Source organism: Alexandromys fortis, unplaced genomic scaffold (genome assembly GCF_014885135.2).
Source record: "Alexandromys fortis isolate MF-2015 unplaced genomic scaffold, M_Fortis_MF-2015_v1.1 scaffold_141, whole genome shotgun sequence".
NCBI lineage: Eukaryota > Metazoa > Chordata > Mammalia > Rodentia > Cricetidae > Alexandromys > Alexandromys fortis.
This window is the reverse complement of record NW_026068060.1, coordinates 2,671,226-2,689,486: the sequence shown is the minus strand read 5'-3', so window position 1 is coordinate 2,689,486 and position 18,261 is coordinate 2,671,226. Positions and strand designations below refer to the sequence as shown.

Here is an 18,261-nt window from a genome sequence, read left to right as displayed (position 1 = left end):
GAGAGAGAGAGAGAGAGAGAGAGAGAGAGAGAGAGAGAGAGAGAAAGGAAGAGAGAGAGGGTGGGGGGAGAACAGCTTGGGCTTTTGAAGCTTCAAAGCCAGTTCTTCCAACAAAGTTTTATGCCTACTCAAATAAGACCTCGCCACCTAATCATTTGAATCCTTTCAAATAGTTCCACTCCCTAGTGATAAGCATTCAAAGACATGAACCTATGGGGACCATTTTTGTTGAACATCACACCAAGATTCCTTTGTCAAGGAGTCTTGAATAAGATGTTGCTTATTGCATATACAACAAAGAATTTTCAAGTATTTTAAATGTGTTTTCTTGAAATCATAGTTTGTAGCATGTTTTACCAGAAAAAAATGCAGTGAAGAAAATATGTTAGCCTAAAAAGACTAGAAGTTTTTACTAATAAATATAACTGAATTTATTTAAATATTCATATTTATGAATAAATATTAACCTTTTCCATAACTACATCATACATAGTTTCTGAATTGAATATCAGTCTCAACAAAGGCCTTTTAGTTGGTTCTTCCAGTTTAAAGGACAACAAGAAATGAGTATTTATTTACAAAATTCTAAGAAACAAAATAAATGTGGCACTAGTTTGAATGATCATCAAGGACAGTGGCTGAAAGTTACTTCATGTAGCAGATAGAAAAGGCTTCTCAGTGGCTCTTTGTCTGGGGATCATCATGCTGCTACCTTTCCCTGTAAGCTCAGGAATGCAGCAGGCTTTTCATGACTCACTTAAGTTCCTAGGGGGATGAAGGTAATTAGCATTTGGTTTTTATCTCATATTTTTCTTATAAATATATGTCACCTTTTGGCATGTAAAGTCAGAAAAAGGCAATGTTACAGATTCCTTTCTAAAAGCAGAAAGTCTTCAAACTCAAATTATTGCACCTGGCAAAAAAAAATTCAAAATATTAATTATGTGTTGGAAAGCAAGCTAATAATTCCATTTTATCATCTTTTGGAGACAAAGCAGATTACAGCACATTTGAGACCAGCCTGTGTCTAAAAGTATAACTAAAATCAAGCCTTAGGAACTTGATGATCAAATTCTCTTCCAAATGTTTGATAATGTCCTTCTTACACGCTTCATTTGCTCCATCTTTAAATCCACATTTAAAGTCTAAATTCTAAATAGTGATAGCAATAACTTTAAAAAGATTATCATAGAAAGAAGTTTCTAAACTCCCCTAGATTTTTGCTCCATATTTCCTCACTTGTCAGTTGCAGGTATGTAACACAGAATTTTTATATTTGACTATATTAGACTCACTACTTTTTCCAACCTCTTTCTAAAATAAAGATGAAAAAGAATCCTAAATTAGAAAAATATTAAAAATCTCACAAGGTGGGCAACAGAGCATGAGACCAAACTGCAATGCCTTAGGGGTGGTGGCTGTGTTCTTATAGGCTCCATTACACTAACAAGCACCAACTCCCCAGTAACACTACTAGAAGATTATGTTTCATGTAATGGTGAAAACCCACTATTAAAACTTTGTTTCCTTAAATCAGAGTCTCTGGGGGCACATCAAAAGCCTCCATTTATAACTTTGGCAATGAAAATTGGGATAAAATCGTTTCTATATGGTATAGAGTAGAATAAAATTTATAGGACATTTCCTTGTGACATTGGTATACTGTCACCTCCATGTAGCTGGAGGCTTTTCTATATTCTACCTGGTCCCACATTCACTTATAAAATAATCATTTGGAGGCTTAATTTTAAGTATAATTGTTTGAGTGAAGGCTCAGGCATATTACTGGCTGGGTCTTACATATGAATTAACCCATTTCTATTAAACTGCATATCATCATATGTACTATGGTTTACCGATATTGCTCTGACATCTCACTCCTCTGGTGGCTTTTGGCATCTTTCAGACTCTGCTCTTCTTTTTATTCAATTTGGCATTCCTGCCTAGCTATAATCTTCCCTGCCATAGGCCAAAGCAGCTTAATTCATCAAACAATAAAAGCAATACATATCCACAGCATGCTGAAGACAATTCACACCTTTTCCCTTTTCTGTCTAATTAAAGAGGAAGATTTTAATGTTAGTATTGTAAAATTACATATAACAAAACAGGTATTAAGCAAGAATTATAGTTGTACTATTTAGTCTACTTGTTTTTGGAAAAATTAAGGAAATACTCTATTATTCATCATATTTTTGTTAGTCTAAAGTTTCATATTTAATTTGTCTTTTATCAGAACTAAGGAAAACCATAATTATAACTATCTAGTTTTCAATTCAGTCAAAGACCCAAGAAGGATTTAATATTACCTGAGTAAACAGGATGTGCATTGCAAGCAACTTTCAAAACTCTACAAATGACAAAGATATCTGCTGCCTGGACAGTCACCCAACGTTCTTTTCTAACTTTGGGGCATTCATCAGAGACCTTTGAGAGTGTCTTGGTCAATCAAATCATATTTATCTGGAAGGAATGTATAGCTTCTCATTTTCTATGGAAACAGAATCAGAACAGCTTTTACAAAGCAATGCGTCTTTTAAGTTTCATTTTACAAGTATATTTTTGACTTTTGTTTTAAAATTAAGGCATTTAAAAATATTTAGGTTGATATATTTATCAGTATATCTTTCAGTAACATTTTCTTAGCAGCTATCCTTTGTTTTTTAGCAGCCAAAAAAATTAAAAACTCAACACTATTGTACAGGTCCAGACTCCTTATGTACTTTCCATCTTTATCTAGCTTTTTTCTTTTATATTGCTTTAATGTCTCTTTAGAGACTTTGTTTTATTTTTCAAAACTATTTCTTTCTTTCTATAGCTACCTATAACTATTTTCTTTCTTTTTTATTATTACTTAAAAAAATACCAATCCAAATTCCCACTCCCTCCCCTCCTCCCAGTCCCCTCCTTATCTCTCCATAGACCCTTCTCCCACCCCTCCAACCCTAAGGGAGGGCCATGCACCCCACCCTATGTAAAGTCCAAGGTACTCCCTACTACATCTAGGTTGAGCAAGGTGTACATCCAAAGAGATTAGGATCTCATGAAGCCAGTATATGCAGTAGAGACACATCCCAGTGTCACTATCAGTGGCCCCTCAGTCTGCCCCAGCTGCCAACCCCCATTCAGAGGGGCTTGGCTGTTGTCATGATCGTTCACCCCCAGTCCAGTTGGAGTTGGTGAGCTTCCATTAGCTTAAGCAAACTGTCTCATTGGATGACCCCCTCATGGTCTTGAATTCCTTGCTCATACTCTCATTCCTTCCACTCTTCAACTGGATCTTGGGAGCTCAGTCCAGTGTGCTCTGATGTGCATCATTGCCTCTATTCCCATCTGTTGTTGGATGAAGGGTTTATGGTGATATTTAAGATAATCATAAGGTAACTGACTACAGCTTAAGGTCAGTTCAGATACCCTCTCCTCTATTGCTTGGGTCTTAGCTTGGGTCATCCCTGGGGGTTCTTGGGCATTTTTTTAGAGCCAGGTTTCTTGCTAACCCCATAATGGCTCCTTCAATCAAGATATCTCTTTCCTTGCTCCCATATCTATCCTTCCTGCATCTCAACTATCCCATTCTCTCAAGTTCTCCTTAACAACCCTTCTCCCCTTCCTTCTACTCCCTGACCCCATGCTCCCAAATTTTTGTCTGATTCTAATTTCCAGTAGGGTCTATACATGTTTTCCTGTGGTTCATCTTATTACTTAGTTTCTCTAGGATCCTGAGCTATAGGCTCGTTGCCCTTTGTTTATGACTAGTATCCACTTATGAGTGAGTACATACCATATTTGTTTTTTGGGGTCTGGGTTACCTCAGGATGTTTTCTAATTCCATCCATTTGCATGCCAAATTCAAGATGTCATTGTTTATTAATGATGAGTAGTAATCTAATGTGTAGATGTACCACACTTTCTTTATCCTTTCTTCAGTTGAGGGGCATCTAGGCTGTTTCCAAGTTCTGGCTATTACAAATAATTCTACTATGAAAATAGCTCAACAATTGCTCTTGTAGTAAGACTGAGCATCTTTTGGGTATATTCTCAAGAGTGAAATTGCTGAATCCTGAGGTAGGTTGATTCCAAGTTTTCTGAGAAACCACCACACTGATTTCCAAAGTGGTTGTACAAGTTTGCATTCCCATCAGAAGTGGATGAGTGTTCCCCTTGCTCCACAACCTCTCCAGCATAAGCTATCACTAGTGTTTTTGATCTTAGACATTCAGACAGGTGTAAGATGGTATCTCAAAGTTGCTTTGATTTACATATCCCCAATAGCTAAGGAAGTTGAACATGTCCTTAAGTATCTTTTGGCCATTTGAAATTCTTGTGTTGAAAATTGTGTTTAGTTCAGCACACCACTTTTTAATTGGGTTATTTAGAATTTTAATGTCAAATTTCTTGCGTTCTTTATGTATTTTGTAGATCAGTCCTTTGTCTTATGAGTGATTGGTGAAGTTTTTTTTTTTTCCCATTCAGTAGGCTGCTTTTTTGTCTTATTGACTGTATCCTTTGCTTTACAGAAGCTTCTCAGTTTCAGGGGGTCCCATTTATTTATTGATGCTCGTATTGTCTGTGCTATTTGGGTTATATTTAGGAACTGGTCTCTTGTGCCAGGCATTGAAGATTACTTCCCACTTTCTCCTCTATCAGATTCTGTGTAGTTGGATTTATATTCAGGTCTTTAATCCATATGGATATGAGTTTTGTGCATGGTGACAGATATGCATCCATTTTCATTTTTCTACAGGTTGACATCCAGTTATGATACCACCATTTGTTGAAGATGCTTTTTTCCCCACTGCATCTTTTTTGCTTCTTTGTAAAAAATCAGATGTTCATAGGTGTGTGAATTAATATCTGGGTCTTCAATTCAATTCCATTGGTCAATGTCTCTGTTTTTATAATGCCAATATCAAGCTGTTTTCATTACTGTAGCTCTGTAATAGAGCTTGATGTCAGGGATGATAATACCTCCGGCAGTTCCTTTGTTTTACAGGATTTTTTTGGCTCTCCTGGTTTTTTTTTTATTTTTCCATACTGAGTTGGGTATCATTCTTTCAAGGTCTGTGAAGAATTGTGTTGGGATTTTGATGGAGAATGCATTGAATCTATAGATTGCCTCTGGTAAGATTGACATTTTTACTATGTTGATCCTTCCTATCCAAGAGCATGGAAGATCTTTCCATTTTCTGGTATCTTCTTCAATTTCTTTCTTCAAAGACTTGAAGTTCTTGTCAAATAGGTCTTTCACGTCCTTTGTTAGTGTTACCCCAAGATATTTTATGTGCTTTGTGGCTATTGTGAAAGGTGATGTTTCTCTGATTTCCCTCTCTGCTTTTTTATTTTTTGTGTATAGAAGGGCTACTGACTTTTTGAGTTGATCTTGTATCCTGCCACTACCCTGAAGGTATTAATCAGGTGTAAGAGTTCTCTGGTAGAGATTTGGGGTCACTTATATACACTATCATATCATCTGTAAATAATGAAAGTTTAACTTTTTCCTTTCCTATTTGAATACCCTTGATCTCCTTATGTTGTCTCATTGCTATTGCTAAAACTTCAAGAACTATGTTGAAAAGATATGGAGAGAGTGGACAGCCTTGTCTTGTTCCTGATTTTAGTGGAATTGCTTTGGTTTTTCTCCATTTAATTTGATGTTAGCTGTTGGCTTACTGTATATTGTTTTTATTATATTTAGATATGATCCTTGTATCCCTAATCTCTCCAAGACCTATATCATGAAGGGGTGTTGAATTTTGTCAAATGCTTTCTCTGCATCCAGTGAAATGATCATATGTTTTTTTTCTTTCAGTTTATTTATATGATGGATTACATTGATTGATTTTTGTATGTTGAACCAGTCCTCCATCACTGGGATGAAGCCTACTTGGTCATGATTTTTTTTGATGTGTTCTTGGATTTGGTTTGCCAGAATTTTATTGAGAATTTTCGCATCCATATTCATGAATGAGACTGGTTTGTAATTCTCTTTCTTGATTGAGTCTTTGTGCGGTTTTGGTATTAGGGTAACTGTAGCTTCATAAAAAGAGTTTGGCAGTGAGCCTTCTGTTTCTATTATGTGGAAATTTTGAAGAGTATAGATATTAGCTCTTCTTGAAAGTTCTGGTAGAATTCAGCTTTAAAACCATCCAGCCCTGGGCTTTTATTGGTTGGGAGGTTTTAGATGGCAGCTTCCATCTTCTCGCAGCTTATAGTTCTATTTTAATTGCTCATCTGGTCTTGATTTAATTTTGGTAAGTGGTATCTATCTAAAAAATTGTCCATTTTTTTTTACATTTTCCAGTTTTGTGGAGTACAGATTTTTTTTTCAGTAGGACCTAATGATTCTCTGCATTTCCTCAATGTCCATTGTTATGTCCCCCTTTTCATTTCATACTTTGTTAAATTGGTTGTTCTCTCTCTTCCTTTTGATTAGTTTGGATAAGGGTTTGTCAATCTTGTTGATTTTCTCAAAGAACCAGATGTTTGTTTCATTGATTCTTTGTATGGTTTTCTGTGTTTCTGTTTTGTTGGTTTCAGCCCTCAACTTGATTATTTCCTGTCTTCTTCTCCTTTTGGGTGAGTCTGCTTCTTTTTTTTCTAGAGCTTTTAGGCATGTTGTTAGGTCATTGATGTGAGCTTTCTCCATTTTTCTTATATGGACACTTGGTGCTATGAACTTTCCTCTTAACACTGCTTTCATAGTGTTCCATAGGTTTGGATATGTTGTTCCTTCATTTTCATTGAATTCAAGAAAGATTTTTATTTCTTTCTTCCTTGAGCCAGGAGTGGTGCAGTCATTGACTGTTCAGTTTCCATGAGTTTATAGGGTTTCTGGGTGTAGTATTGTTGTTTAATTCTAACTTTACTCCATGGTAATCTGATAAAACATAGTGGATTACTCCATTTTTTGTATCTGTGGATGTTTGCTCCTGTTCCTGTTTGTTTACCCAGATTTTCTATTTCCAGAGATCCCTCAGTTTGTGTTTTCTTTATTATCTCTATTTCAATCTTCAAATCTTGAACTGTTTCCTTCACCTGTTTGATTGCTTTTTCTTGGGTTTCTTTGAGGGATTTATTAATTTCTTCCAGCTTTTTGTTTGTCTTCTTTTCCATTTCTTTAAGGGAGTTTTTTTTTTTCTTCCTCTTTAAAGGTCTCCATCATTTTCATTAAGTAATATTTAAAGTCATTTTCTTCTATATCTTCTGGGTTAGGATGATCAAGTCTTCCTTTTGTGTGTCTCCTGGGTTCTGGTGGTACCATGTTGCTTTTTAAAATGTTGAAGGAGTTCTTGCATTGGCACCTTCCCATGTCTTCCTTCAGCTCTTATGTCTACAAGAATTGGTCTCCATGGAGCTAGTAAGGAAGGATGCCTTTGGGGGCAGGATAATGGCTGGGTAGCAGACCAGTTCTCTGCTGGCTGCTAGGAATGCTGAAGGTACCTGGCCTTTCCCCCACATGGAGGTTTTAGGGAGTGGGGGGCCTAGGCCCCAGGGCCATTGTTGTCTCGCCTCTTATGCCCACGAAGTGTTCATCTCCACAGAGCTTGCAGGGAATGACACATTGGGGGCAGGGTAGATCCCATTTTTTTTTCTCTTAAGCCTATATACATTTTTTTTAAATACTCTGTGACCAATTTAGAGGTTTCCTTTTGTCTGAACCTGTCTTTATTTTATATCTGTAATCTTTTTTTTTCTGTTTTAAATTGCTAAGTAGGCATGGCTAGGACAAAAAATAGAGCTTGGCTCTTGGCTTTATCCCTGTTGGCTTCCCAATATGGCAGAGGTACCCAGGAGAGTCATGCTTACTGTGTGCCCCCCTCATATCTGGGGTTCCTGTTGCTACCAGGTAGCTTGCAGGTAGCCCACAAACTTTTTTTGTCTGTGTGAGTAAAAAGTAATTCCACCACACTGCATGCTTCCCAGCTTGTAAATGCTTCTGTCTTGTGCTCAGTCCTGAATGCCCTGGCAACTTTGTACCAAACCCACATGAGAGACACTTTTTTACAATTTTTTTTCTGGGTTTATGTGTTTTAGCACCCACTTCCCTCATGGGGTTTCAAGTATCTCAGGTCTTATGTAAAAATTCTTGCCTCATGAGTTGGGCACCAAATGTAGCTGGAGGCTTTACTGTGTTCCACCTGTCCCACCTGGTCCTTCTGCTGCTTGTAAAACAATCACTCAGAGACTTAATATGAACTATAATTGTTTGACTGATGACTCAGGCTTATTACTAACTACCTCTTACATGTAAATTAATCCATTTTTATTAATCTGTGTTTTGCCAAGTAGCCCATGACTCACCAATAATGCTATGGCATCTTACTCTGCTGGTGACTGTTGGCATGTACAAGACATAGCCATCTTCTCTTTATATTCAGTTTTACTTTCCCACTTAGCTATATTTTGCCTTGCCATAGGCCAAGACAATATTGACCAACCAATAAAAAGCCACAAATCAGCAGTGTACAGAAGGACATCTGATATCATTCACCCACAAGATCATCTTTGCAGGATGTTGTGCTCCTTAGGCAGATACCGAGTCAGCCTTTTCATCTCCATAACATCATGAGACCAATTACTTATATTTGTAGTAATTATTAAATGATTTTCATTGACTGAATGTTTTATTAGAGAGATACTAAAATGATTTACTAATGGAGATTAATTGAAGAATAAAGAAAATAAAGATAATTATACTTGATGATAATTTTAAAATAAGAATAAAATCATCATTAGAAGATGCAATAAAATAAATAAGATATATGAGATATGATAACTAAATGTGTTATTTTTCATTGCTGAAAATTTAACAATATAATAGACAACATAATTCTGTCCTTATGAGGAGTTTCATTACTCATAGTAAAGTTTTGGTGCAGAGAAAGAATAAGAGAAAAATTAAAGGATAAGAAAACATGGGAGGATATTTAGACAGAATTATGAAAACTACATTTTTCTATCACAGTGGATTTCTGAGGGAGAAAATTGAAGTGAAGAATCCTTCTAGAAACACTGTACAAATTCAGATAACATGAGAATATAGGCAGTGATTTTCTGTAATTAACTTCATGAAATAAAATTTTCCTAAGTGTCAGGAAAACCATTGTCTCACATACTTTCTAATATTAAATATTCATGTTCACATTATCATATAGCATATCAAAAGTTTTCTTAAATTTCTATTCACAAAGCCTGTGTTCAATATAAATACTGTATTTATAAATAGCTCTTATTATACTGTGTATACAATATACCATATTTATTTGGGGTCATACATGACTTATTGTTTGCATTGTTAATTTTTTGAAATGTTTTCCAGAAACTAAATCCAGAAGACAAGATATATGCTTTAAACTTAGTTTGATATGTTTTTTTTTTCTTAGTCCGGCTTGTCGAGAGGAACAGAACTGCTAAAACAAATCAAATCTACACACACACACACACACACACACACACACACACACACACATACACACACAAGGGATGTCTTAGAATAGTTCACAGGTTGTAGCCTAGGTAGTCCAATGGCTACCAATGGAAGGCTCAAGAGTCCAGGAATCTTTCAGCTCACAAGGTTGGATGTTTTAGCTGGCTTACAATATATACTGGAATCTCAAAGAATTAGTCTCTAATACCAGTGAAGGAATAAACTTGCTAGTCAGTGTAAGGGCAAACAGCAAATAGAAAAAAATTCTTCTTCCATAACCTATTTATAGGCTTCCAAAACAATGTGACACCCAGATTAAAGGTTTATTTTCCCACCTGGAAGGATCTGGATTGAAGTAGGTCTTCCTACTTTAAATGACTTAAGAAAAATTTGTGCACAAAAGTTAAATTCTTTTCTGTTTACTTTTTATCATGGGGTTTTCAAATTTATGTACCCATATGCATCTATCAAAACTTAAAGTTACATGCTTTCAAATGTGATAATTTATTAATCATATTCAGAAACTTTTATGTCAATATTTGTTAAAAGCCAGATAATTGAGGCCTATTTAAGTTACAAATGTCAAATGAAAACATGTCTTGCTATTGTAGATTTTGTTATAGTTTTCCCTTTAGATATGTAATACCTGAAGGGTTCTAAATTTTCCTATTATTTCTATGGGACAGTTAGAGTTAAGTTAGCTATGTTTTTTATGAAGCAGAAATATATCTCTGTTAGAAATCATTCTCCATGCTACCTGCTTTTATTTATTAGGGTTAGCAAGATTTCTCATGTGGATTTCATCATTTAAGTGCAGTTTTGCCTGTAATAAAATTAGACATCCATTAGTAGAGACAGAGACCCACATTGGAGCACCGAACTGAAATCTCAAGGTCCAAATCAGGAGAAGAAGGAGAGAGAGCATGAGCAAGGAACTCAGGACCGCGAGGGGGGCACCCACACACTGAGACAATGGGGATGCTTTATCAGGAACTCACCAAGGCCACCTCTACTTCCTGCCTGGTTGCCCCACCTATACTTCCTGCCTGGCTACTGGCCAATAAGTGTTTATTTAAAATATAATTGACAGAACACAGATCATTCTCCCACACCAAGGAAAGGGTGTTAACTTATCGATTAGAAAGTTAATTTTTTGAATTATATATTTATTACTTTCTTCTTTAATGATGTCTTGATTATGCTGTTCAATAAATAATACTATTTTGCATGTATTAATATAGCCCAATATCTAATCCCAGTTGATTAAAAAATAATAAAGCAATACAACAGGTATTCAGTCATATAATGAGTTATGCATAATTATGCATTCACATGAAGTTCAAAAATGATTGTTAAAGATATGTGAATAAACAGGTTTATACTGAAGAGTTACAGGAATACTAGTAAATACATATATGCTCACCACTGGTCTATGGCAGAAATTTAAAAAAAAAATTCTCAGCATCCCCCCCTCAGTTTGCTTTCTGTAAATTGAAATATATATCAACACTGATATCATGTAGACTTTTAAAGAAATACATAATTAAAGAACTTAGAGCATAGTAAGTGGTTGGATAAATGTCAGTTAGCATTATTGCTTAGCTCATGGAGCTTAACAAGGTATCTACTCTATGCAATTTGAATAAAACCTACCAAACATCATCCATTTATTTGTAAATCACATAATGATTAAAAACAGAGTATGAACTCTGTAGAATTAATCTATTGTAATTACATGATTCTTTTGAATAACATTCTAACTACCCAAAATTTTTAGACTGCTCTCTCTTCTACAAGGGAACATTATTTTTTTCCTCTAAATATTTAACCCTTTAATATGGATTCAGGAACTATTGAATTGTTAGTATCACACTGTAACCTAGTAGAGACACTTAGATATCTCTGAATTTTTTTTAAATATTTCTTTGCTTCTGGTTCAGGAATACATAGCGTAAATGACAGTATTAACCTATGGCTACTTTCCATTGTAAAGCAAAGATGTCACATAGATAGAATGAATCCTTTAGAGTTGTGTTTTCTAATATATGGGACTGGAAGGCCAGTGATGGAAGGGAAGTGTCCTTTGGTAGAAAGATAAATTCACATCTGTCATACTTGTAGTGATCTATTTCCCATAAGAAATAATTTGTGAATATAAGCACATTTTATATATATATACTGTCCTGATAGAAAACTGTTAAAGTTTTTGAAAACATATTCAATATCGTAGGATTATCAAGAAATTCCAAATTAAGACAATAGTGAAACTTCACCACAATCCATTAATAATGTCCAAATGTACACAACATTGATCATGGTAAGTATTGGCTAGGAACAAAACACCAAAACTCAGATTGTTCCTACTGCTTCAAAACACTGACTATTGGGAAACATGGCATTTACTCATCAAAGATACAGCACCATATAGTTTGAAATTTACCCAAATAAATTGCAGTCATGTGTTGACACAGATTTGGAACACATGTCCATATGGAAATTTTGTAGGTCATTCTTTAGTTTCTTTAGCAATAAAATGAAAAAGCAACTTTGGTACATATGCACAATAAAATATTATTGAGCCCTAAGGGGAAATGGGCTTTCAAGCCTAAAAAGAAAAAGAAAGAATCTGAACAGCACACTGCCAACTGATGTAAAACCAACCTGAAAAGATTATATACTGTACTTCTCCATTTATATGAAGTTCTGTGTAAAGGCAAAGCTTGGGACTTATTAAAATAATTAATGGTTGATATGAGTAAAGAGCAGTAGTATGGCCTATGCTAATAACATTTTCTATCTACTCTTTAAAATATACCCAAGTCTGAATTCTATTTACACTTATAAAGGCTGATCACATTCAATGTGAGATAGTTGTACATATACATATATGTACATATATACAATTATACATATATATATTCATTCTGATTGCTATGGTAGAGAATCAAAGGTATTTAGCTTGACTCCTTAAGCTTCTCATTATAAATCTGTTCAATACTTTTTCTCTCTCCCCGCATTTGATGTCACTTTAAACACAAGAATAGTTGTTATTTTCATTAACGTTCCTATGTCATTTGATCTTCATGCCTTGACCTGAAATCTACTTTCAAATTTTTAAATCCATTGCCTCTGTTTCCTAATTTAGGATGTATCTTATGTTGTACTTCCTTAATAAAGGCTTTGAGGGACCTAAGTCAATTTTGTTTTATGCCTCTGTCTTCCAAGTACCTTGCAGTTTTCTCTATGCTATTTATCTATTTTATATCTCTTTATTACTAACTTTCATCTGAAGTTCCATGATTGATCTATTTATGTTTTTAATGTTTCCTAAAAAAATAAATGCCTTGACTCAATGATTTCTTTCATGTATAAGTAGAGAGGGCTCACAATATGTACACAAAATGACATAGAATGAATTTGACTCAAACTATTGAGCATCAGAATATCTCTCTGTGTTTTAAGGAAGCCACTACTTTTTCTTCTAAGATTCATTGTTGTACTTTTAACTTCATGATTTTATGACAAATGTAGTAAGAATTCAGAATTTTTTTCATTCATAGATCTCATTGAAACATTTTATGAAGTATTTTATAAATATGGTAATTCAAATTTGGTCATCTAAAAATTATATAGTACACATATAATATTATATATGCATAGTATATTCCATATGTCAAAAATGTAATATGAGGCTTAATATATATATTAATATATATGATTACACATGTGAGGCTTTTATAGTTAAATATTTTCTTGTAAGGCACAAATATTCCTTAAGATATATCAGTATCTATAGCACAAATGATAAAATCCTACAAACCTAAATTTGTGTTCACTATCTCCTTTTTAAATATTTCAAACTATGTTAAAAGAATGAGAAGAAAATTAAATTGACTACTGTTCTAAATTAATGAAGTATTTTCTGTCTTCCAAGAAATATGATTGCTCTGACGCTGTTTCCTGGTTGACTGATGTGTCACTCTTTCATGTTTAATGTTCCAGGAAGAACCCTATGTCCTTTTTAAGAAGTCTGACAAACCTCTCTATGGGAATGATCGATTTGAGGGCTACTGTATTGATCTCCTACGAGAGTTATCTACAATTCTAGGCTTCACATATGAAATCAGACTTGTGGAGGATGGGAAATATGGAGCCCAGGATGATGTGAATGGACAATGGAATGGGATGGTCCGTGAGCTAATCGATCATGTGAGTACCCTTTTCCACTTCCTACCACTGTTGGATGATTGTTGTATATATTCAAAGCATATATTTTTGTCACTAAAAATGAACAAATCCAAGAAGAATCTATATACCTATTTGAGAAAGATGTCTGCACTAAATTATTTTGGATTAAGTGGTTTGATATTAGCTGATAGCTATTCTTAATTTTTCTGTCATGATGTGATTTCCCAAAAGTGAATTCATTTCCACTGTGCTAATTTCTAATAAGCAGAGAATAAACAATGTAAATTCTAAATATTTTATTTTAGGGCAGGATACTTTGAGATAAAATCATTGTACCTATGTGGATAGAAACATAGAATAAAATAATGTACAAAAAGAACACAAGCAATTTAATCATAAAAATAGATGTTTTAGCTGTCTTATTCATCATTTGACTTGTTTTCATTGACAAAATAGATGTTCTTTAAAAGCCAGAAAATACTAAATCAGAATTAGTGTTTTAAAAGATTAATTTATTTTAAATATATTCTTATATTTTAGAACATTATATGGCATTGTATTTCATTTTATATATTGTGAAATTTGTTTAATTTGAGAAATTCCATAGGAAGAGTCATAATACAACTAATATTACAAAATAAAAATATTATTACTAAGGTAAGAAGCATAGAAAATAATGAAAATAATTATCTTTAAAAAATTATTGTGTTGTTATGTCTGATAACATAAGGGTAGACTCCCAGTTACTTAGGAGGATGGGGCAAGAGGATCCCAAGTTCTAGAATGGCTTAGGCAGCTTAGTGAGGCTCTTTCTAAAAAAAAAAAAAAAAAAAGCAAAAGGAAGTGTGGAATAAAGTGAAGTGGAAGATTCCTTGCCTAGCATTTGAAAGGTATATGTTTAATTACCAATACTAAGAAAAATAAAATGTTAAGAAAAGAACAATATGAACTGTTATCTCAATAAATCTCTTACCAATGCAAATCAAATCTGCACAGATTTTTCTCATCATCATTTTATATCAAATTTTACTTTATTTTGTTTTTATTCTTTGACAATTTAATACATGTACATAATAAATTTTAATCATATTCTTTCCTTATTCTCCTATTACATACCCCTCCATTTCCTGCTAAAATTCTCCTTTTCAAATCTAGGTCAAATAAACGCACTAATCAAATCCTCTCTGCTCTTTCCATATTTTCTTATTTTTAATTGTTTGATCCTCTTTGTCTAATCTAAGTTGTTTTCACAAGCATGGATCGAAAGTTATTTATCGGAGCATGGACAACTTATCTGTGGCTACACCCTTAAAGAAGTTGAAACCACTTCCCCTCTCATACAATAACTGCTCATAGACATGCAGAGAGAGGTGGAGCCTCCTAGATCCCTCTACTAACCTTGATGACATAGATGCCCCATCACTTACTATCAACATTTTTCTTGCTATGGGATTTTGCGTTAACCACTGCTTATCAACTTGCACATTATTTATTAACAGCTCTTTGCTGATATGTATTTACTGTTACATAAGCTTTCTTTCCCAGAGGCAGGGGAAGAATGGGTTTGCTTTGATCACAAACTGAATAACAATACAAATAAATTATTAATTTCATTTAAATCATTCATATTTCTCTTATTTGCCTAGGATTTACTAAATAATATTCCAAGTTCTAGACTTTATCATCTATTTTTCAGAAGTTTTGCATGACTAGGATATGTATTTTAATTTTACATAGTCTTTTAAAACCCACTAAAATCTTATATTCTTTTTTCATATTGCAGCCAAGTGTGAAATATTAAACTGTACTGTTATTATTTATTTAATATTTGTTATTACTATTATTTACTAATTGTAATTAGTAGCTTATTAGTGACATAACTGGGACTGTTTAAGCAGAAATGATTATTTATTGTTTTTCTTCTTTGTAAAGTCAGGGATAGCAAATGGACCTGGTGTGGTTCTGTCCACAGCATCAAAATGTAGTATCTACTTGTGATTGCTTGTATGTTCCCCTGAATATGCCATCAGAAGGTCTAGATTATCCTATCAGAAATTCAACAACTTCATCCTTATTTGTAAAAGTCTTCAAATTGTATTTATTGTTCTTTCTTAGTTCCTAAATCCAAAGATAAGTATTTTGTGAAAAAAAAGAGATATTATGAGTAATGGGTTTGTGTGAAATATGTAACTCAAGCAACAACCTATGATTCAATGTCAGTTCTCTTATAGAACATATAAATTTTACATGTAGGAAGTAGGTTTGCAAACAGAAATGAAGATGTTTATTTCTGAAAATAGGTGCTGTAACTTCTCCAATTGCTACAATGTGTGTACTCTGTAGAAATCTGTGAGAATTTATTTGGTTAGAATATAGAAATTTTACCTCATAGACATTTTAAGATATATGTTCTCTCTCTCTCTCTCTACATATATACATATATATGTATGTATATGCAATTAATACTTTTGTAATTGGACACTGTGCGATTGAATTATGAAAAAACCATTTTTATTAGTTTTCTATAATTTCTTCCTTTATAGATTATCTGTATATATTTTCTCAAGGAAGTCAGAGTCAAAAATAGTGACTAGGAGATAATGTGTTAGAGTCATAGAAAATGGCATACCATACCAAAACTAGGAGTGAGACACACAGCTTTAGCTCAGTGGTGTGATTTCTGACTAGTATGCACAAGGATCTTGGGCTCACACAGGTAGAAGCAGCATGCACACACTTACATACACACACACACACACACACACACACACACACACACTGAGGAATATGTGGACATCATTACTTTTATTATTTCTCAAAAAGTATTTCTTTTAATATTGAGACCACTGGTATATATTCAGGATTTTCACTCATTTTACTCTTGCTGTCATGACTTAATTTGTTTTCTTTTTGTCACTAACAAGACAACAGTCTACTTTTACATACTCATTTCCATGACTTCCCCATGTCTCTGTTTCCCCTAAAGCCGTGGTTCTCAACATTTCGTGTTCATATTAAGCTAATTATAGTCAACATATGTTTTCTTTCTAAAATTTTATCTTAGCTTTCAAATTTGCGGACATGCACACTTCTACCCAGTTTAGTAATTCATACTGGTAACCAGACTAGCATCCCTTACCTCCCATTGCTTATTTTTCGTTTATCAGGTTATACTCTGTGAGCTTGATTACCAGATTTATACTGAACTTTCAATGTTATTTGTCTTCATCTGTGAGTTTTACATGTGTCTTATTCCATTTACTGTGTTTTCATCATAAATCTGTCACAAGGAGCTCACAGGCAACATGTCCCAAACAGAATCCATCTTCTATCTTCCTTAAGTATAGGATTTCTGAGGCTTCTCTCTGCCTGTTCATATTATAAAAATTCAATACATTTTCCAGCCTAAAATTTAGTAGTCATTTAAAAATTATTTCTCAATTCTTCATACCTTATTCAGTATGTCTCTTAAGTAACTCAGAAAGCTTACCAACTCTGTCAATGTTAATATTTCAGCATAATGATATTTCCCTTCTAATCCATCATCTATATTGTGTTCTGTTAGTCTTGTTACAGAAAGAGAAATTTTATTATGTCTATCCTTGCTTAAAGTTTGTCATGAATTTGCAATGCTCTGAAGCTATATAGCCACAATAATATATTTGCAAGCCCTAAATGAAAACAAATTACAGTTTATTTCTTAAAAATATATTTCTTGAGTTATTCTCAATCTTTACCCAAACTTCCCCATCGCCTCTGTGCTAGGAGGCTCTTGTACAAGGATCGAGTCAATATAGCTCAGCTAGGTTCAAGGAGGAAGGAAAATGAGGACATAGTTTCTATTTCTCTCCTTCTTCAGAGGCTGCATATGCATGTTTGTGCTAATCTTTAGAATGCAACAGTTCCTAACACTGATAGCTGCTTTATGCAAGCTTCTCTCTCATTCTGTTTCCTATAGTCCTTTCTTAGATTCCTTTTGCTACTAGCCTCAACTATATTTTCTCAAGCTATGACCACCAGTCCTTTTGACTGTACACCACTTACATGCTTGGTAGAAATTCATTTCACTCTCTGCCCTGCAAGCCTCTGAATTTTGAAGCCCAGACCTGGATTGAAAATTTCTTTTGTTAAAGATTTCTGTCTCTTCCCCACCGCCGCCTCCCCTTAGAATTCTTAAATAAATAAATAAATAAATAAATAAATAAATAAATATATAAATAGAAAATTTCTTTTGGCTAGTTCATTCAGTGTGTTACTGAGGTTTTCACTGATGTGCCTGAGCCAGCGTTTTGCCCTTTGCTCTCATTGTTGCCTGTGTTACTAATCCCAGTAAAATACAAACCTTCTCAGTTTCTATTTGAGCATCTTCTCTGTGCCTCTTGAGAGCCAACTGACCTGTCTTTGTATTTCAATTTGTTTTGATTTTTCCAGCTGAACCTATGTAGAGTGATCTTCTTTTACTGTATTAATGTAAGCAAGTTCTTTTTGGTCACCCCTGTCCTCATCCCTCCCTCAATTCATTTCCTCTGAATTCCTTTCCTTTAGGTATACTCTGCAGCAGTATTGTCATTCTCCAGAGAGGAACATGTGTGATGTTTCCACAATTCTTTTTATGGTAACAGTAGTAAACATTGTAGTAATAAGAG

At 34.0% G+C, this 18,261-nt stretch overlaps 1 protein-coding gene across 4 annotated transcripts in view; it reads left to right on the top strand.

Moving 5' to 3' along the window:
• Grik2 (glutamate ionotropic receptor kainate type subunit 2) overlaps positions 1 to 18,261 on the top strand; it is a 600,544-nt gene that overhangs the window by 393,553 nt on the left and 188,730 nt on the right. For all 4 annotated transcript variants that reach the window (XM_050120166.1, XM_050120163.1, XM_050120164.1 and 1 more), the window contains exon 11: positions 13,430 to 13,636. In XM_050120166.1, coding sequence (XP_049976123.1) covers positions 13,430 to 13,636 — 207 coding nt within the window. The remainder of the gene's footprint in view (positions 1 to 13,429; positions 13,637 to 18,261) is intronic.